Source organism: Pteropus medius, unplaced genomic scaffold, assembly GCF_902729225.1.
Source record: "Pteropus medius unplaced genomic scaffold, Ma_sr-lr_union100, whole genome shotgun sequence".
NCBI lineage: Eukaryota > Metazoa > Chordata > Mammalia > Chiroptera > Pteropodidae > Pteropus > Pteropus medius.
The window spans coordinates 19,407,238-19,429,682 of record NW_024342467.1 but is presented as its reverse complement, the minus strand read 5'-3'; the positions used below and the strand labels follow the sequence as shown (position 1 = coordinate 19,429,682).

Here is a 22,445-nt window from a genome sequence, read left to right as displayed (position 1 = left end):
ATTTGCTAATCATATGGCCTTTCTCACCTATTTTCGTATGTGTAAAACCAGTAAAAAAATGACCCCCATCTTAAAGAGTTATTGATGATAGTTAAATGGATAATCTGAGACAGTGCTTAATATACTGTATGATCCACAGTGAATTACTATTATGACAGTTGTATTAATTTTAATAATGTAGATCAGTTGTAGGCATGGGATCACTCAGGAACAATAAATCCAAAATCTTTTTTAGTTTTTTTAAATTCAATTTTATTTTACTTTATATCCCAAATAATACAGAATTGTTTAGCAAGATGTTGCCAAGAAAGGTATAGTACTAATCATACATTACTCTCTTATCTATCCAACCAGGCATGCATTCATTCAAAAACTGTTATTGGCCACTCATTACCTGTGAGGCAGTTCATTGTAATTTTGTTTATTTATTTTTTAGATGAGGCAACCCTTGGTTGATCTCACAGATTGCAAGGACCTTGTCAGCTTACAGTCCCTTACTTTTTTTTATTTTTTATGCCTACAGCACCTAGTCTTCCTAGGTGGTCTCCCATCCAAGTACTAACTAAGCCCGACCCTGCTTAGCTTCCAAGATCAGATGGGATCAGGCTTGTTCAGGGTGGCATGGCCGTGGATAACAGTCCATTGTAGAATTGCAGAGGAAAATGACTCAGTTCCTGCCTCCAAGATATATATAATTTAGTTACATGGTAAATGACTCCCTATCTCAGTAATAGGTCATGAAAATCATCTAGCTGCTGATACTACTCCAGTACTTATTTATAATTGCAGTAAGTGCGTAGGCTACTTTTCTTCCTCACTAGTTCTAGTTTCATATATGAAAATAATGGGACTTTGCAGCCAGGAAATGACAACGTAGGACTCAGTGATCAGTAAACACAGTATACAACTTAATATAATGTAAATAAAGGAGAGATAAAACCAGAAGAAAGGATAAATAATAGACATTACTAACTTTTGATTAAATGGTTTTGTCATTAAAATTTTTGAGAAATTTGTGTAACTATTTTTATAATTTTGATTCTTATATAAGAACATGAACGTTAAGTATACTGTTAAGACAAAGACATTTTACCTTTAAGAAATTTCATTGTGACATTCTATTTGACATTGATTTTTATTCATTAAGTGTAAAATTTAATAAATGAGTATTTTGAAGAATTTGTTTTATTTCAGACTCCCTTGAGATACACAAAGACGTTATTGCTTCCAGTTGTTATGGTGATTACCTATTTTATCTTTAAAAAGGTATTTTTAAAATTTTTTATCACTTGCTTTTGGGTTCAACATAAAGACTTAGATCAATGCTAATAGCTCAGAATGCTGACTTATTTTTAGGATGAACTGTTCACCTCCTTAAAAAAATTTTTTTTAATTTGGATCTTTCCTTATCTAGTATTATATATTTACAATATATAATATATATATAGCATTATATAATTAAATGAGAAAAGATATTTTTATTTATTTTTTCAAAAGAAATGTGTCAGTTACCCATGATGTGTCAAGAACCACATTAACATCGTAGATACACTGGGATGAATGAGACGGTCCCAATCCTATGTTAGAACTTACAGTGCGTGCGTGCATACATGCATGCATGCGTGTGTGTGTGTGTGTGTGTGTGTGTGTGTGTTAGGGGGGACATTAAACAAATAATCACACAGATGACTACAGAATTGCAATTGTTATAGGCGCTATGAAAGAAACATACAGGACACCTTTGGTGTCTTTCAGATATAAAGCACATTCAAAGAAGTCTTGATCCATTTTGAGACATGCACAGGAGAAATTTGTATAAGCTATTAAAAAAAATTATCCTCTGTATAGTCATTATTTTCACACCAAAAGAAAATGCTATCACTATAGAAGAAATAATGTTTAAAATAACACTGGCAGATTTTCTTGGTCTGGGAGTGGTTTATCTGAAGACCTGGTTAAGGACAGCGGGTCCTTAGTTTTGAACCATCTTTATAGCTAGCAGATTGTCTTGCCTAAAGTCAATATTACACATTTATTTTATACTTTTAAGCAGACAGCAATAACATGAGTCCTCTACCATTGTACCAAGCGTGGTCTGTTGAAATTAGTTTTCTACATTCGAAGTCAAATTACGTGTCTTCTTTATGTAGTTCCAGTTCCCACGTTTTTCATTCCTTTGTTTTCACTTAGATTCTGAATAATTTATGAGTGAAAGTGGCATCTCCCTCTACATCCCTGTTATCTCACACTTGATCCAATTCTCTAGGGACCTCTTGGACAGAGTCAGAATAGAGGTAATGAGAAGGAGTGGGTAAACTGCACACAGGTGTGCCACCCTCCATCCCCTTGGCTCTGTCCAGCTCAGGTTGCAGATTTTCTCCACTAGCCTATTCCTGTTCCATCATGGCAAATTTTGCTATGCTGACAAGTCTCTGTTTGGAGGGGCTAAGGCAGGGATTAACTATCCTGTGGGGTGATAGCCAGCATAGGAGAAAGTGATGGCTAGATCTACTATTGCTGCTTTTTAAAAAAATAAGATTCGTGACTAATAATCACAATACTAGCCCCAAAACATACCACAGCTCAAACCCCGCACGAGCATAGCAGGTGCAAATGCACACGCATGTGGGCACACACGTCCACCCACCCCTGCAGCCACAGTGCTTAACTTCTTTCTGCTCCCATATAACCCCTTAATCTCTCTAGTCCTATTGTTGGTTATTTTTCATCTCAAGTATATTACTGATGTTCATTGAAATTTTCACTTGTGTTAAATCACTTCTGGCAAAGAAAGAAGGAAGGCATATATAGTATGATTTTCCTGTGACACTACTGAATTTTAAACTATAAATACATATATTTTATTAACTATTCCATCAATAGGGTTTTTCTTGCCTAAGTGGCTAGGATCTCATACATGTCACTTGAGACATAAACTCAGATTTTTATTTTAAATTAGAGTCTAAATTTCACTATGTATTTTTCAACATTTATCTGTGAGTATAAATCACACATCATGTGGGATGCAAAATTTTAAGTTCCTTGTAATATTTTAATCTTATGGTTTAAGTTGCATCTAGTTTCTGCTAAAGACTCTGTGACCAAGTTTAGCATCCACATTCCCCTTCATCCAGCCCCTCCGCCTCACCGTCATCTGGTACATTTTGATAAGCGCTATTAAGCCTTCTGTAGCAGTCACTTCAGGCTGATAGATCAGGGAAGCAAATCTGCCATACCCAATTTTATAATAATCAGGAGTTTGAGTGAAGTGGGGATATAGACTGTTTAGGCAGAGAGAGAGAGAGAGAGAGAGAAGAGAGAGAGAGAGAAGAAGAATGACTAGTTTCCATTCGCTTGGGGAATGAGGAAAAAGGTAAAATAACCTCTGAAAGTACGTGAAGAAACTCCCCTTAAGGAAACTACTTCAATCACCTCAGTCCATCCTCCCCACAGAATATAAACTGAAGCTCTCGTAAGGAGTTATCCACATATAAAAGCTTAGAATTTTAGAGCTGAAACCTTAAAGATTTATTCCAACACTAATATTTTTATTCATTCATTCATTCATTCATTCATTCATTCATTTATTTTAGGGGAAGTTATAACGTCAAGAAAGTATTTGACTGGGGTGTAGTTGGAACTAAACGGTTCCTGAGGACTCACTTTCACAATAAAAATACTCTTTTCTGTTGAGGGTGTTTATGTTAACGAATCAGGGCATTTTAATTGTCACATAATTTCTTAGGAAAATTTCATGTTTTGATTCTATTCACAGAGTTCTCGTGAAATTTTGTGTGTCCTATCTGCAAACACTTATCTAAGGTAATTATATCGTAGTTTTAAAGTCATACTATATTCAATTATTAAATAACTTGCTGTAATATCAATTTTTCAAATGAATGGACATTAAACTTTAGCATTACGATTAAGAAAGGAGACATAAACCAAACTTAGATGTTTTCTTTAAAAAAAAAAAGACTATTATTCTCATATCTTTTATGTATTTGGGACTGTTATAAAATATATTTATATTTGTGGATTAACTCAAAAGTTAAATTAATTTAGTTTAATTTTAGCATATGACTAGAATTTAAAGTCGATAAACAGATAAAAGCTAAAGTTCTATTTTGGTGATTCTTTTTTTTTAACTTTCAGAGAAAGCGTAATGATTTGTTTTTCTGAATATTCATGAAATTGCTTTTTCTACATTTATCGTTAAAACTATTTGTCATACCACATTTTTGGTGGTTTTAGTGAAGTCACTAGAGTTCACTATGAACCCCATATCCCGTGCTTATATTTTCAACAGACAGTTTTGTAGTCGCCAGAACAACTACTTAGAATCTTACAGGTGAAATTGGTGTGGTGATAGAATGTTATTTGTTGAAATCTTTTCCAAACCAAGGGGGTTAACAGACCCATTCTATTTCGCTCTGGTCAGATGGAGCCCTTGACATTCTAAAAAGTGTATTTAGAGCCCTGAAAACTGATAACATAAGGAAAGCGTGAAAGGGCCTGGGATGTTTAATTGGAAAATGGAAGCCTGAGTGGTACCTGAAAGCTGTCTTCAAATTTCTGAGAGGATGTAATGTGGAAGAGGACAAACCTGAGGAGGTCGATGAGTGGAAGTTAGCCAGCCTAAAATAAGGAGGTCTTTCTTAGTGATTAAATGCTTGAAAGTGACAGCCCTGTGTGTGTATAGGCTGGGGCAGGGGGGCAGGAAGGGAGGAGTCTTTAAATCTCAAAAATAGTACATGATTGTGATAATGCATTCAAACAACATAGTATATCAAGAAAAGAGAATGCTCCCCTCTGTTAGATGTACTCCTCATTGGTGTCGATTGTAATTGGCTTTGTATATATCATTCTAGAAACCACATACGAAAGCACAGTATTTTTTTTTTAAGTGGAATCATAGTATTATTATTCTGTAACTTGTTATTTTTGTTTAACGGTATGTCTTGGGCGCCTGCCTAGATCTTCCTCAGACTTTGCAATGGTCTCCATGTTTTAGTGTTCATTATCATGAGTGACTGGCATGTACTTAGCCATTCCCACATCGATGGACATTTAGATTATACTTATCTTTTTGCTGGAACAACGATTGTGATAAGTAATGAACATCCTTGTACATGTATCTTTTCATACTATTTTTAGTATTTAGAATATTTGAAATGAGACTACTGGATCATAAGGTATGAATATGTTATTATCTGATAAATATCGAGAACTTACAATCATGAGAATAGAGAATGCGCATTTCCCTGAATCTCATGAACACCAGCGTTGTCAAATTTTAACTGTTTCTATCTGATAGTTCAAAACGAAAGTAACTCATTTTATTTTGTAAGTTCTTTACCAGTAGTTTTACATCCTTCCGTATGTCTATTCCCTATTTGTTGTTCTTCTTGACCACTCGAAAATTGTTTTGTAGTGTTTTTTATGTTATAGACAGTAGCCTTTTGTCTATCATGTGTGCAACACATTCTTCTAGGATGTCAGTTTATAGTTTATTAATGACCTTTGCCCTTCTTCTTTGTTTCTAGCCATCTCCAAATGTCTCCACTAAGCTGATCTCCTTAGCGATCCTTTCTGTGCAGGTATTCCCAAATTATTGCTCCACTGTGTTGCTTTGGGTTCATAATTTTACTCTTGAGCCCTTCTGAGGCCATTTTCTTTTGTGGGTAGCTGTCCAGTTGTTGTTTTTTGTGAAGGAACCAGGGCTGCCACCTCCTATTCCATTGTCTTGCTGACATCCTCCATAGTTTTCAGTTTTACATACAGATCATTAATCAATCTTACATTCGTTTTTATAGTGTGTTGAAATTATTGGAATCTGCCTTTTCCCCCTCAAATGAGGTACTGTCCCAGCACAATACTGTGTAATTTATCTTTTTCCCAGTCATTTGAAATACCAGTTTTAATCACATCGTAGTAAATTCTCATATGTACTTGATTCTGTTTTAGATTCTATCTTACACTGAACCATTTGATTGTTTCTGAGTCAGACCAATGCTATTTCAATCTCTTTGTCATTGTTATTGTTTTTCACATTCGCTTACATTTGCTTTTCCATGTAAACTTTGGAATAAATGTGTCTAGAATCCCCAGGCATCCACCAGGATCTAGTGCAACAGCTTTCGATTAATTCACAGAATTTAATCTGTGTATAATTGATTGTCCTGTCCAGTAATGTAGTACATCTTTACTTATTAATGCGGGCAAGTCATGTAATCCCTCTGTGCCCCAGCTTCCCTAAAAGGAAAGAGGAACCTCGACCTCGCTTACTCTGTGAGTTAGAAGCATTAATGCATGTGAAATCAAGGGCTTGGAACTTCTGACAGCTTGTTCTAATTGTATGGATGCAATTTCCTCTTAAACTTCTCTGAAGATAATACTTGGAATTTTCATTTAATACTCTTTTACTTCTTGCTTTAACTCTATTTTCTGAGAGGTCAGTTCATTTGCTTATTCATCTTGTTGTTTCTCATACTGTTTATGTCTCACGATTCAGTTGTATATTCATATTTTAAATTAGCTACTAGATTTATTTGTATCAGTAGTAATTGTCGGGTCCTTGGCGATTATCATAATTACTTACCTACTAGGCCTCTCATGTGCAACAGCTGACTACAGAATTCTGTCGTGACAGGCAGATGTCAGGACAAGTGAGCACCTACCCGCCCCTCCCCCCAAACTTGACTGCGTAAGTAAGTCAGGAAGGGCTGTGATGATGAAGACAAAAGTAACCAGCCTGGTGACTTCGCTTCAATGCAAGGCGTAACTATAAAACCTGTTTTTTTTTTTTTTTTTTTTTTGAAATATCTTCTGGCTCTGTGTGTGCCCTTGAACTCCTTACTTTCTTACTTCTCTCTCCAACCCCAAAATCTGCATCCCGTAAAGCCATTTTATAAAACTAAAATATCTAGTCTTTTCAGTGGAACATTAAAATAAGGCAGTCTTATACACTCTTGTAGGAACCCAATATTAACGCCGTGAGGATAAAAACGGTATTAATACTTTTCGCTCTGTGTTCACTGCACAGTATCTAGAACACAGTAAATGTGCCATAAAAATTTAGGCAATTTTTATACATAAATATTTAGTAAATTTGTTAGACACCTTTTCTGGAACTAAAATATTTCCATGTTTTACTCAGTAACTTTTCTTCTAGAAATTTATCCTGAGGAAATATTCAGAGATGTCCACAGTTTTATGTATAAGGATGTTCATATTATTTATAATTGTGAAAAATGGAACCAACGAAAAGTCCAGCAATACTTATTAAAAGTACTGTATATTCTATACATGGTTGAATATTTAATAGACATTCTCTTTATTGACTTATCCTTTCAGAGGTACAGTCTCCAGCAATCAGTAAAACCTATTTTATCTTAACCAAAAACAGCTTTTTGATATACCTTAAGTAGGATGACTATAAATCATGCCTTTTAAATTGCTATAATTTTTAATGCTATTTTCTAGTATTTTTAATTTATGCACCTAAGTAGTTTAGAGAGAATCACATTTTTAAAATCTGAGAAGAAATGAAGTTTATTTTTATGCAATCATATTACAATGGACATTTACTAAATACAGAATATTTTTGTTTTATTACAGAAAACAGCTCCTTGACCATGGCGAGGTAAAGCTTTTATTTTAATCCTTGGTAGATTTGAATATTAAATTCTAACTTAAGGATAATTCTCAAAAGTATCACCTTGCTGCTGAGCACCGTCAGCATGCTTAAGTAGTTCAGCCACGGTGATAAATTTCTCCTCATCTTCTCACATTTTAACCTGCTCTGTTTTGAACAGTAGTAAGGATTCGAAAGCCAGAAGGCTGATTTATTACCATGGAAGCATAATTAAATTAAATTATCTTCATTCATTTATTCCTTCCTTCATTCAGCAATAACAAGCATTCATTTCTAGTGTACTGAGCTAATCAGCCACACCCCACTGGGGCAGGTCCCTGTAGCCCAGTGACTGGCAGTCTGCCATACACAGATTTGATAGTCAATCAATTAACAAGCTTAGCAGGGTTACAGGATACAAAAGACAGTATAGCGATGTCCCTGCCCTCAAGTATCATACATTGTAATGGAGACATGAAACAAATAAGACAGCATTTTATATGGTGCTGAATTATTTTGTAGCATATAAAGGATGATATCAGCATGGGCTAGAAATACGATTTTCTGAGTAATAGAACTCTGAGTCTTAAGGAAAAGGTCAAGTGTAAACGAGGGCAACTAAATTTGAACTTAGCGGGAATAGCTCATGACGATAACTGATATTTTTTGAGTAGTTACTATGTGCCAGGTACTGTGCTGTTTAATCCTCATAATAATAATTATATTCCCATTTTGCAAATAAGAAAATTATGTTAATTAGGTGATACTACCTGTTAGAGATAAACACTAACATTTTAATGACTTAGTAGAAGTTTAATTCTTTGCTCACATAAAGGAAAAAGCAGGAGTTCCTGATTAGCAGGTGGCTCTCTGACAGCAGTGATTAAGAGACGCACACACCTTCCATCTGCGGCCCTGCCATCATCAACGTGTGGCTTCCAGGGTTGAGGTGTTTATCAGCGTCAGCCTGTCAGCAGAGGAGAAAGAACATGGAAGATGGGGCACTCGAGGGTTTGTAAGGGCTGGGCTTGGAAGAGCTGCGTATTGCCTCCTGCCCACAGCCAAAGCTCAGGGACGTGGCTACGCCCGACTGCCACCAGGCTGGAAGCTGAATCTAGACAGGTGCCTACGAAGAAGAGCAAAGGGTCTCTGCCAAGAAATAGAGACCCGGAGAGATTCAGTGCCTTTCCAGAGGTCTCACAGCTCACTTGTAGTAAAGCTTGCATTTGAACCCAAGCAGTCTTCTTTCCAGTGCTCTCGGAGTGAGCGTCAGCGCTTCCTGCTTCCTAGTTACAGGGTATTTTTTTAACCGATTTACATATATTCACAATTTTATTCTCATAACAACCCATTGAAGTAAATGCTGTTATTATTTATATTCCACAGAAGGGAAATACTGTGGCCTAGAGAGGTTAAGTAACTTGCCTAAGGTCACAAGGCTAAAGTGTAAAGCTTTGTGGAGCCAAGGACCACAAGCCCAGGCAGCGAGCAACAGAATCCATGCTCTTAGCCATTCACTCTACTACTACCTAGTGTGACCTGCTTTTGTGTAAAACTGCCGTATTGCATTTTCCAGTTTTACTTATTAGTACACTTTCGTATTTTATCGTACAGTGTTTAAACCCACCTCTTTTTTAGAAACATAATCCTTAACTTTCTGCTCTCCATTCTCACATTATTTTGCTATTTTCTGTTTCTTTCATTTCTCCATTGACCCTTATTTTGCCTACTTTTCTTTTTTCTACTAATTCTGTACATTTATTAGTTCATTTTTTATTTTGTGCCAACTGTACACCAGGTTCCCGCTTTTATAAAATTGAATATATTGCAGAGGAAGACAAAAACTGTGAACAGATAATTAATTATATGTGCAATGACTAAGGTAGATCTAGGAGTATAGAAGAAGTGATTAAACCTGTGTGGAGCGGATGGGGTAGTTGAGGAAAGACTTTTTAAAAATACTTTAGAGGAGGAATTTACCAGGGTCAGAAGATGTGTATGTGCCAAGATGGCATGCGGTAGTAATGTTCAGAGCTACAGGCAAATCAGTATTGCTCATGCTTAAAAAAGGCAAGAAGTAGCAGAAGATGAGACAGGAAAAGTAGGCAGGGTTGAGACTCCAGCAGCTTCATATGCGAAGAAGCTGGACTTCGTTCTGGACTGTGTTAAGCAGAAGATGGCATGGTCAGCTCTGAGTTTTAGATATTTTAGGTCCGTTGGCAATAAAGACTATGTTTCTTTATTTTTATTTTTCATGTCTATTTAAGTATAGTTGATATGCAGTATTATATGTTATATTAGTTTTAGGTGTACAATATAGCAACTCGACATTTTTATACCTTACAGTGTGATCACCCTACTAAGTCTAGTAACCATCTGTCACTGTGCAAACTTATCACAGTATTACTATGTTCCCCTTCACCTTTTTTATACATCCCGTACTCTCCTTCCTTCTGGCAATCTTCCTTTTGGTCTCTGTTTCTATAAGTCTCTTTTTGTTTTGTCCGTTTGTTTATTTTGTTTTGTTTTTCATTCTACACATAAGTGGAACCATACAGTATTTTTCTTGGTCTGACTTATTTTACTTAGCATGATACTCTCGAGGTCCATCCATGTTGTCAAGCAGATGGCAAGATTTCATTCTTTTATGTTGATGCGTAATACCACATTGTGTATATGGATTCCACATCTTGATCCATTCATTTATCAATGGATGCTTAGGTTGAGTCCATATCTTGGCTACTGTAAATAATGCTGCAATAAACATAGGAGTGTATATATATTTTCAAATTAGTGTTTTTATTTTCTCTGGGTAAATACCTAGACATAGAATTACTGGGTCCTATGATAGATCTATTTTTAAGATGATGGGTTTTGAAAAGGCATTCAAAAGTCAAGACTAAAAGGAGGACAATGATAGCAAATCTCGTCATCTTTTTAAACTAAAGAGAGTTTGCTAACCTCCTGATATAGAGGCAGATGAGAGATTTAAATTAAAAAAAAACAACAACAACAGTGGATCGTATGGAAGGAAACGATAGATTTGCCTGCAGTGCCAATGTGAAGTCTTATGTCTGGCTGGCTCCTCATCCCACTTCAGCTTGTGATTCACACTTGATAAATCTCACTGCTTACAAGGTTCGGGAGACAGGGATGGGAGGGCGTAGAAGGCACAAACCCTGAGAGTGGTACAGGAGTGTGATTCACTCTGAATGTGGTTTGACAACAAAAGGTCACACAATCAGGATTAGGCAAGGATTCCTTAGGATAGTTCTAAATTCCTTTCTTCCCGCCAACTCTCTGAATCAGGGACAATTTTGCATCCCTCCAACTCATTAATAAATCCTGGGGTTACCTCCCTGCTGTCATGATATTGGTTATTGAAGTTTGTTAGATTAAAAGAGAAATTCTGTCATGAGTTTTCTTCATAATTTTATGTATTTTTCCATATCGTATTCCATCAAATTAGTTCTTTTAACCAATTTTTCCATTTTATGGGCTTAGAAGTTAGTGAAGGAGTACCTAGTAATTCATGGGAAAGAAAAAGAAGGGAAAACGAGTTAGGGACAATATTTATTGCCAGATGGCATAGGACCTGTGAAGAACTGGTGTGAAGATAGGCCGGAGAGAGAGAACATCGCGAGTATCTGTGCCTGAATATTTGACCCACTCGTACCTCATTTTTGTCCATGCCAGTCCCTCACCGGCCTTCCCTTTTTTCCTAATACCCGCGGTTTCGTATACCACTTGATCAGTTTATATTCGACCCTTTATATTTTAAGTCAGTTGAGTTTGTGTTTTCTATTATAAACGAGGTTTTAATTATTATTATTTATTATTATTACTTGCAGCCAAAGGGTTTTTCTGTGATGCAGTGAAGGCATCCAGACACTATAGAGGCATCCTGTTGAAGGAGTGAGCAATACAGAATTTGGAGGAAGAACTACTTCTTTTAAGAAACTGATCGAGTGATTTATGTTGGGAGTCTGTACACCTCTGTGTTCAGAGACTAATAGAACCGTGTTGTTGAGCGGTTTATTGTTCAGAGAGGAAGCCTGGGGCAGGGGTTAAAGGCATAGACTCAGGTCCTCATTCTGTCACTTACTGTGTGATCTTGGCTAAGTTACCTGACATCTCTTTGGGGGCAACAGAAACAACTCAACAACAATAGTGATGATAATGATAAAATATTGATCTCGTGGTTGCTATGGGAATAAGTGAGTTGTGTGTATGGTACTCGCAGTAACGCCTGGTGGAAGTTAAGCACCACTTGTGTGAACGTCCGCCCTCACAGTTACTATGCCTTCTGGACCAAGACCTCAGGAAGCTCTGGCTGACATTCTGCCCCCCGTTAACGGCTGGTGAAGGCCGTCTCCCCAGTACATTCTCAGGACACCTTCGCACTGTTGTGGGTCATAGTTTTGGCAGGAACAACCCGCCCTCTGGACTGGCCGTACACACAGAGTTCTGCTTTCTCTCTGCGGGGTAGCAGCTCCCCCCACTTCATCCAGCTGGGCCCGCTTCTTCCAAAGATGGGTAGTAAATGGTTTCCTGAAGCTCTCTTCCTTTCTTGCTCCCGGCCTCTAAAAAGTATTGCGAGGATTTTCCTAGTAATTTTAATGTGGAAAGAGTGCTTACAAACCAACAGTAGTATACCTAGTTGTGGGTTTTGGACTATACTTTTGACTATAGCCTTCTGTCTACCACTTGGTGCCTAAAAAGAAAGCTATTGGACAGAATGGGAGACAAAATAGCCATGGCAGGAAAGCACGACATGGAGTCAGGAGCCCGAGAGCAGAGGGATGGCGAGGAGCATTTGGGTGAGAATAGGAAACAAACGAAAGCGAGACCATTCAGAACAGCTGTTCTGCGTCACCCAGCTCCGAAAGAACATCGGGCAGGGAAGGTAAAGAAATGGGAGGATCTTTCAAGCCTTCATATGAGGACAGAGTCTTTTTTTCCAGCTTTAAATTCAAAGGGGATTACTCCTTTGGATTGAATTTCAGTCATGTGGGATGTTATTAGACCATATCTGTGACAGTCTATTTCTAGATGCCACATTTTAAGAAAAACATGGACAATCTATACCACGTCCAGAGCAAGGCAACCAGAATTGTGACAACACATAACTAATGAGTGAAGTTTTCTGAATATTCAGCCTAAAAATAGAAAGTTTTCTAAGGTTGTAGGTGGGGATAGTGCAGAGTCATAATTATAGTACTTAAATAAAACAGCCTGTCGTGTCCACAGGTAAAGTTTAGACTAATTTTGTGCAGATCCGCAGGTGTAGAAGTTACAGGAAACATTAGTTCCATTTTAGAAAAGGTCTTCTAACATTTACTGCCGTCCATCATTCGGGTAGGTGCTGCTGTGGCATATTCTTCTTGAGGAAATAGTGAGTATACAGTGCAGGGATTCGTAGAAGAGATCCGTGTGCGCGATAGATGATGAGCGTAGATGGCCTGCGTAATCCAGCCACCCGTCATTTAGCGGTCCTACACCAAAGCGCCTGTTCGGGTGCGAAGTGTGTTGGTGTCATTTGTCCCCTCCACAATGTGGCCTTGATTTCGCCCAAAGATGAATTTTGCTAAAGAAAAATGAAAGATTGATTTTGAAATAAAGCTTCCACATTCCGACTTTGGGTCCAAGAATTATGAAAAAATTATTAACAAATCCTCTTTTTCTAGAGTCTTCACAAATATTGCCAAATTACAGAAATGTACCAGTTATTTCAGTCGGTGTTGCATGGCATCCTCACTAAGACTCAGTATGAATTTAATATTTTTCAGTTTTATAGCTGAAAATACTTTATGATCTTTAACAATTTTTTTGGATATTAGAACATGAAAGTAAGTTGCCGCTTACTTTCGGTTGCACTAATTCCTTGTCCCTTTTTCTACTGAGGAGTTTGTTGATATATTAATGAAGATGTCTATTAGAAAAGTTGTGTTGGGAACCTTTGCTTAGTGGAGCCCCATCTTAACCTAAATGGGGTACCCTGCTCATAGTACCAACATTTATATAATTCCACCATTGTTAAAATAATCTGGTTTACGTCTTGCTGTGGTGTTTGTTGCCGACTGAATGACATGCACATTTGCGAAGCCTTGAGTATTCTTGTCTGTGGCTCTCACTTCCTCGCCTTTGCAGGCCCTTGTTCAAACACCGCCTTGTCCCTGAGGCCCTGACCCCTTGGTCCACCTGACGCTTGCAGCTCCTCCTGCCTAGAGCCTCATACCACACCCTCCGCTCCCTGTCTTTGTACCCTGTTCTGTTTTCTCTTCCATGGCACTTCCCACTTTCTAATAGACTATATAATAGATTTCTATTTGCTTTGTCTATTTATTTTCTAGCTCTCTTTCCTAAAGATACTAAAATATAAGCCTCACAGGGCAGACATCGCTCACTGTTGTTTTGTTCACTGTTGAATCCGAAGCACCCGGAGCGGTACCTGGCAGATAGTAGACATTCAATAAATCTTTGTCGAATAAATGAGTAAATATTAAAACTTATTGCTAAGTGAAAAGATCCTTGTCCTAATGAATGATAATAGTTTTACTGTCCTTTAATAATACTTTAATATATTTATTAATTTAAAAACATAAAGTGAACATGTCATTTTGTTTTGTGTTTTTATAGCTAATTTTTCACACATTGCAGTTGTTAGCATTTGCTGCTCTTGCCATTTTAATTATGAGGCTGAAGCTGTTTTTGACACCTCACATGTGTGTCATGGCTTCCCTGATATGCTCTCAGCGGGTAAGGTATTCATTCTTTTATAACTAACTACGCTGTAACACCTGTAACAACTCCCGTGTGGTTACCATGACTTGACTGAGTAATCTAAAGATTTAAATTGTTAGTTCACAGAGTAAGAACAGCAACTTCAAGTAACTTTGAAAATCATTCCTAGATTTTAACTGATATTTCTATGACAAGCAATGAAGCCCGCTTTCCTCTCTGTTAGTATGCTGTCTACAAATGTCATGTTTTGGAATTCAGGTTGGTTCGTGGAAGTCCCTTGGCCCATCAGAGCCACTTTCCAGTGCTCTTCTAATACCAGAGTAATTGCTTTGGTATTGTCCTCTTTGGCTCAGAGAATCCGTAAGAATAATCATCAATTCTGGGGTTCCATTACTGTAGCTAATATGCAAAAGAACTAGACAAAGTAGCTAGAAGTTTGGGACCAAGGTACTTCAAAAACACCTTATTTAGTTTTGACAATGGGAGTCTTGTCTTAGAGTATTATAATGCTCATTTTCCTGAGAAGAATATACATGTCTGTTAGTTCTAGGATGTTTCAAAATCGTGATTTGCTAATCTTAATTCCTGGTAGTAAATCAGTCCTAGAAGGATCAGGTGTTCCTTCCTTAATTTTCTTGAGAGGAAAGAAAGCTTCGTTTTTAACTGGACCCTGTAATTCTAAAATATTTGCTGTTTTCAAATACTAGGTGATAGTTCTGTATGTCATTAGTGTTCTTAATGGTATCAAATGGTAATCCACCTGGGTTTAAGTAGCAAGGTGAGAACTTATTATTGACCCTATAGCACTCTTCATATAAGAATCATAAATAAATGGTTTCTTCCATTTCAGCTCTTTGGATGGCTTTTTTGCAGAGTTCGTTTTGAGAATATTGTCTTCGGCATTCTAACATTAATGTCACTACAAGGTTGTGCAAACCTCCATAGTCAATGGAGCATAATAGGAGAATTTAATAATTTGCCTCAGGAAGAACTGATACAGTGGATCAAATACAATACCAGACCAGGTGTGTAGCTAGTTTTATATATCACACATTTAAAAACACACACAGAGTCGTTGATACTCTCACAGACTTTGAACATGCTAATTGCAATGTCTGCCAAATCCAACCTTTTCCAAAAGTGATTTTGTACCCTCTCTAAATCCCTCCTAGCTGTCAAAAGATTTTTCATTAACATCAGTTATTAATGATTGTTTACAGCCGTGTGCTGTAACTGAGATTGTTACTGTATTTTTAACCCTAACAAATGACAAAGAAAGAAGTCTTTAATAACAAAATATCACACCTTGTGACCGACCAATGGAGGAGATAATTTTACCTGTGGGGGGTAACTTCTGTCAGTCAGTGGTACCTGCTCCAACTCTGTCAAACCAGTCATGTGCAGGAGAGTTAAAATCCTGGATATTTTCTTCGCTAAATCATTCCAAAGAAATGAGTATACATCCAACTTTTAAATACTCTAAAATATTATGTTTAGCTTGCCTTTTTTCTTCCTATCTTCCAAAAACCACCTCAGGCAGATAGATATTTATTTCATTTTTAAATACCTTCCTAGAGAATAAGTATGTTCTGTAGTGTTTTCTATAAGTAATCTATAATCTCATCCAAGACTACTTTTAATGTTTAGTAGTTTTCTTTGGCACAAGTTCTTTATTATGGTTTATTTAAATATGTCCCATGACTCCTTGAGTCAGTTTCTTCTTATCTTTTGTCTCTTTTATAGTCACCACTTTACTAATTAGCCATCGAGGTAAACTTTTCTGTTAAGGTAAAATATCATTGCAGATGTTTGGTTTGTGGCTTTTGGAGATGACAATGCTTCATCACTCAGAGATCCCAGACCAGTTTAATCAAAACTTAAAAATTAATCTTCTGCAGAATTTTCCCCTGTGCAAGGTAGGGGGAGTACACAGTAGGCTCGCTCTGTAGCTGTTCTTTTCCCGAGCTTTAAAAGGTACCTGCTTTGTAAATCTTTTATTGAGTCTTTGTTTGTTCCAGGGTTTGTCTTGAGTTCCTGGCGGAGAGTGCCTGTGTCTGGCAGCTTACCTTTCTAAGATAACTCCCACAAACTCCTACCTCATTTTAGCCGCCTTTTTAATTGTCTTATAAATCTTTTCCATCCCTGTATTATGAATGCTCTCATAGTTACCACGTATTTATTAAAAGCACCATGAAGCTCTCTTTATGGTATGGATGAGACTAGTGTTTATGTTTCAGTCACCACATAGGGTCGTATGGTTCGTGCACTGCACAAAGGTACTCAGTTGAGAGGAGAATGGAGACTGAAGTCCAGCCTAGGGTCCCCTCAATAAGCCGTGAGTTACTGAGGCTCTGTAAAGGCAAGAGGGGTACTTTTTTTCTACCACATACAGTAGGCTGAGTAGATACTTCAGTATATTTATAGGAAAATATCCCACTCTTTTCCTGTCATTTCATGTTTTTCTCACTGCCAGGGGGAAAGAAGAGTGTGGAGAGTGTTTCTCCCCCTCTCCCTGGCACTGATGTTCCTCCTCAGCAGTTCCAGCTTTCCTGGACTGGCCTCAGAGTTTCTTCCTGATGACCCTGGCCCTGGGTTTTAGGTCACTTCAGCCCAGGCTTTCTCAGCCTCGGCACTCTTGACATTAGGGTCTGTCCTGTGCGTTGCAGAATATTTAGCAGCATCTCTTCTTTCTACCTATCAGATGCCAAAAATGTCCCCAGTTGTTGATGGTATCCCTAGGAAACAAAATCACCCCTGGTTGAGAACCACTGCTCCAGCCTGAGAGCTTTTCATTATGAATGATTGAATCTTGCAATAATAAACACACAGTTCTACTTCAGTTGACATACACATTTAAAGCACGTAAAGAGATTTTACTTCAAAGTTACATTTAGATTGCTTAGTTATATTTTAAAGTAAACATTCAGTTATTTATAGTAGATCTAAATAATGTGCTTGTTCTTATTAGTGATTTTTATTGTGCTGACTAAAAATGGTAATAACCTTCATAATTTCATAATTAAAAGTGCCAGGAGGTAAGCGTTTGGTCGTTTTGTCTTCCAAAAGACAAAACTGGAACTGAAGCCACATAGTAGATTTGGGTGAATCCCTAGTTATACAAAAGACCATGCATTTAAACCTGTCATTACAGCAAAAAGTACTACTAGCAAGTAATGAAATGTTTTCATGAAGTGTACAAATTATATACAGTCAAACAGAAGCTAAGAAATCTTAATTATGAATATTTAAAGATGATCCGATGGAAGGAAACAAGGCTTTACTCTGACAAGTCCTTAGGACAACAGTTCATGACCCACAAAAGTGGTTTTAAAAATGAACCATGACACGTGCCCTTTAGTCTAACAGTCTCTCAGTGTCTCTGCAGTGCTATTTCTTAGCATAGTGCTTGATATGGCAAGAAGCTGTAGTGAAGAGGGTGCGTTCTGATACTTCCTAGCTGGGCAAATCTTGGGCAAGTCACTACATCTACAGAACAAGAATAACACATCTTATAACCACCTTATAAAGTTGTGCAAATTAAATTGTGTAATGAGAGTAACAATAGTAGGAACAGTTCCTGGCACCAAGATAACATTTAATAAAAGTTAGCTATTATAGTGGACAATCAATAAATATTGAATGAAGAAATGAAGAAAAATAATGATGCCAACCAATAGTTATTATTTAAATGTACTTCATCTTTCTTAATTTGGGTTCAGATATTATTGATAAGTAACTTTTGGTTTCTTTAAAACATGTTATTAAGGAATGCAATCTTTTTCAGATGCTGTTTTTGCAGGAGCCATGCCTACGATGGCAAGCGTCAAGCTGTCTACCCTTCACCCCATTGTGAATCATCCACATTACGAGGATGCAGACTTGAGGTTGGCAACCTAATAAACTGCTGAAAACTGAAAAAAGCCAGCTTTTCTGGTAGTGAAAAATATGACTAGTGGCGTGTGCACGTGTGTGTGTGGGGGGGGAGATGCATGCATGTGCGCCTTCCAGTAAAATGCCTCAGTAGTAGTATAAGAGGTGAAGTAGATTTGGCCCATGGCCTTAGTCTGCCAGCCCCTGCTGTAGACGCCACAAGTCCCTCCATTTGATTTAAGAAAGCATTCTGCATCTATTTCTGCTGGCCAATAACTAGCCTTTTTAAACAGACAGAAAAAGTACTTGGAATTTGCTATATTACATGCTTTTATAAAAGTTTAGAGTGCTCTTTTGCCAGCTGGTTAGAACACTAGTTTCCATTGAGGTCTGAAAGTTTTATTTTCCTGAAACAACTGACTTAAAAAATATTTTAATCATTCTAGTAATTGTCAGAGTAATCTCTTCCTTTTGATGCATTTTTGGCCTATTATTAGCAGTAAAATTTTAGATTATTTAAAATTTAATGTCTGATTATGGAAACTGGGCATATCCTATGCTTGAAATCCTAAGAAATGTCTGCTGCATGAATGGTTATTTTTTCAGGATTCTATAAAAACTCCCATTTGGGGTAAACCATGTATTGTACCATATTTTGGAAAACACCCCAGTTTCTCAAGCTTCTGTGAAGGCACTTTCTCTGACTGCTGCCATAGTGCCCAGTTTTTGAATGTTCTATTTGGGACATTCGGCTTCAACTTACATGCTTTTCAGAGCTTCTATAAGTGAAATTATCTACTGAAATCTATGTTTTCACTATATTCAGCCTCTATCTGTATGTGTTCCATCAGCACAGTAATTATTTTGTAAATTATGTAAAGCAAATTTTATATTCTGAATGATTATTTTGCTACCAACTTTAGACTCTAAACTGGTTTATACAATAACAAGTAGTACATACAAAATACAGACTGCTCTAAGTTTTAGCATGTGCAAAATATAAGTAGGAATGTGGAAACTGCTACCCCCAAATTAATTCATACTGTTTGGGATCATAGATATAAATGCTCTATCTCGTGAGCGTTGAGATTTTAATTTGCTAGCAATTTTTTTTAATCTATTCTATTATCGTATATTAAAAAAATAATAACCTGTTTTTTAATTTCAAGGGCCCGGACAAAAATAGTTTATTCCACATATAGTCGAAAATCTGCAAAAGAAGTAAGAGATAAATTGGTGGAGTTACATGTGAATTATTATGTTTTAGAAGAGGCGTGGTGTGTTGTGAGAACTAAGTGAGTATGAACCCTGTGCTATGTGATATGGTATATTTTTAAGCAACAGTTGTTTTACTTTATTACAGTAGCCTTGATTCTTTATGAATTTTTATTCTAAATTTTCATTAAAATATTATCCTGGTATTTTATTTAAAATAATCTTATGTAGAAATGTAAAATTATATGATCATTTAAGTAGGATCTAATTTAAAAAATAAATATATAGTGTATTTTAGTTTCCTGATCTTTAAATTTTAATTTGATATCTTAACTGTAGCCTTTTTTCTTAATTTTTCACGTTTTTATGATAATTTTTATTAAACACGAGAAATACAGATTTGAATTTATAGCAGAATGAGATATTAACATGCAGCTTCTACAGCCAAATTACATTGGATTTATAGGATTTATGAGAAAAGTTTCACATAACTTTAAAAGACATAATAAAAACATTTCTAATTAAAAATTTCAAATTTCTGAATTTCAAATCTCAAAAAATCATAAAACTCTAAAATTTTTAATTGAGATCTTGAGGCCTTTTTTTGGATTTCTTGAGTTAAGAGGCCCTTAGTTGTAGTAAGTCTAACATAAACATTTTTTATTTTTCCTATGGATAATTAGGAATGAGGCTATAACACATTTTTGAAAAGCTAAGTTCAGAAATTTTAGTAGCTAATTTTTATATCTAATTTTAATATCTAATAAATATGTCTAGGAAGAAATGGCATCTTGCAAAAGGAGAAACAGGAACCTTACAATGTTAATGTATGTGCATATTATATTAATTTAAAATTTAATGAAACAAAGAAGACTTCAAAACAAAACATATTACTACAGATATAGATATTTTATAATGACAAAAAGATTAATTCATCAAAAAATACATAATAATCTTAAATACGTATGCATCTAAATAGAGCTTTAAAGTACACAAAGTAAAAATATTCAGAACTAAAAGAAAAAATAAGCAAATCTTAAATCATTGTTGGAAATGTTAACATTCTCTTCTTTACTGAGAAAAGTAGGTTAAAAGTCAGTAAAGATATAAAAAATATGAACAACAAACAGTATCAAATAACCTGATCAAATTGTCATTTATAGAACATTACAGGGAACAGCTGGAGAATACACATTCTTTTAAAGGGCACATGGAATAGTCATTAAAAGAGAATGTGCTGGGCTGTAAAAATGGCCTCAATATGTTTAACAGGTTTGAAATCATACAGAATTAAATTAGAAATCAATAATAAATACTTGGTAAAGCCATACATATTTGGAAATTAGGCAGTAAACTCATGGATAACTTATGGGTCAAGGAAAAAAAACCACAAAAGAAATTTAAAAAATAATATTTTTTACTTGAATAGAAAAGGGGTCTTTTCAACAATGTTGCTGATCTAACTGGATATCCGTATAGAAGAAAAATTGAACCACAATCCATACTGTAACATCGAAAGAAATTAACTTGACATGGAATACAGGACGAAATGTAAAAATTAAAATTATAAAGATTTCTTAGAACACAACAGTAACCATAAAGAAATAAATAAGCAATTTATATCAAAGTTGCAATCTTTTCCTCAAAAGATATTGTTAAGAATATGGAAAGGCAAACCACAGACTGGGAGAAAATATTTTAAAGCATAGATCTGTTAAAGGACTTACGTATGTAGTTTATATAAAGAAATTTTACAAATTTATAATAAGGCAATACAATTGAAAGTGGACAGAAGACTTGGACAGACACAATGCACCAAAGAAAATGTGTGAATGACCAGCAGATACATAAAAAGATGCTCAATATTGTCAGTGTACAGGGGCATGCAAATTAAATCCACAATGGGATACCATAACACATAGTCTAGAACAGATGAAATTTTAAAAACTAAAGTGCCAGAAGTTTGAGGATACAGTTTAGCTGGAAATCTCTCATGTTGCTAATGGGAGTGAAAATGATAACCACTTTGAAGAAGTATTTGGAGGCTTCTTATAAAATAGAAGCATATATCTACCCCATTACTCGGCAGTTACACCGCTAGGAGTCTAAACAAGAGATAGTACAGCATCTGTCCACAAAGGACATCACAGCAGCTTTATTCATAATCGCTCACCAAACTGCAAACAACCTAAATATCTCTCAAGAGAAGGAATGAAATAATTGTATATTAATATGATGGAATACTACTCAGCAATATAAAGGAACAAACTACTGACATATAGGGGAAAAGGATAAATCTCAAAAACACGCTGAGTCAAGCCAAACAACAAAAGAGTACATCACACGTGATTCCATTTCGATGGTTAAAAACATACAAAACTGATCAATGAGAGAACTCAGCATAGCAATTGACTATTTGCATAGCGGGGGTGGGAGGGTGCATAGGAAAGGGACCTGGGAACTGTTTTATTCTTTATTTTCTAGAATGATAGCAGTGCTCCTCTTGATTGACATGTTTGTCCTAGGGATATATGCCTTCGTCAGACTCATGGAACTGTACACTAATCTGTGCGTTCTTAACTCATATAAATCCACCCCAGTAAAGAGTTACTCTAAATATACAGACGATTGTTTATGCAAAGACGAACTCATCTAAACTTCTGAGACTTAAAAAATGTTTTAGAACTATCGCTAGTAGCCAGAGATCACCAGGAATGGGGTCTAAAAAGGGGGCAGTAAATGTTCTCTCGGGGTGATGCTCATTGGTAGTATTAGTGTAGGTCCCGTCTGAAAAGGATGCTGGACACCTATCTGGGCTCAGACTGAAAAATAGCTGTGACCAATTAGTAATTCCTATCATGGGTTTAGTAGTAACAACAGCAGGCACATTTAAAGTGTCGCCATCTCTTAGCACTAAGTTACAGGTGGTTTCTACAGAATCGGCCGCCTCTGCTCTTCCCCACACTCTGTTCTGTGAAGT

General features: G+C 36.3%; 1 protein-coding gene and 1 pseudogene across 2 annotated transcripts in view; one reads left to right on the top strand and one right to left on the bottom strand.

Moving 5' to 3' along the window:
• DPY19L2 (dpy-19 like 2) overlaps positions 1-22,445 on the top strand; it is a 74,556-nt gene that overhangs the window by 44,731 nt on the left and 7,380 nt on the right. For both annotated transcript variants that reach the window (XM_039862736.1, XM_039862735.1), the window contains exons 15-21: positions 1,195-1,266; positions 3,776-3,822; positions 7,621-7,645; positions 14,276-14,395; positions 15,231-15,405; positions 18,165-18,264; positions 19,420-19,545. In XM_039862736.1, the coding sequence (XP_039718670.1) occupies positions 1,195-1,266; positions 3,776-3,822; positions 7,621-7,645; positions 14,276-14,395; positions 15,231-15,405; positions 18,165-18,264; positions 19,420-19,545 (665 nt within the window). The remainder of the gene's footprint in view (positions 1-1,194; positions 1,267-3,775; positions 3,823-7,620; positions 7,646-14,275; positions 14,396-15,230; positions 15,406-18,164; positions 18,265-19,419; positions 19,546-22,445) is intronic.
• On the bottom strand, positions 515-633 carry LOC120602692 (uncharacterized; annotated as a pseudogene).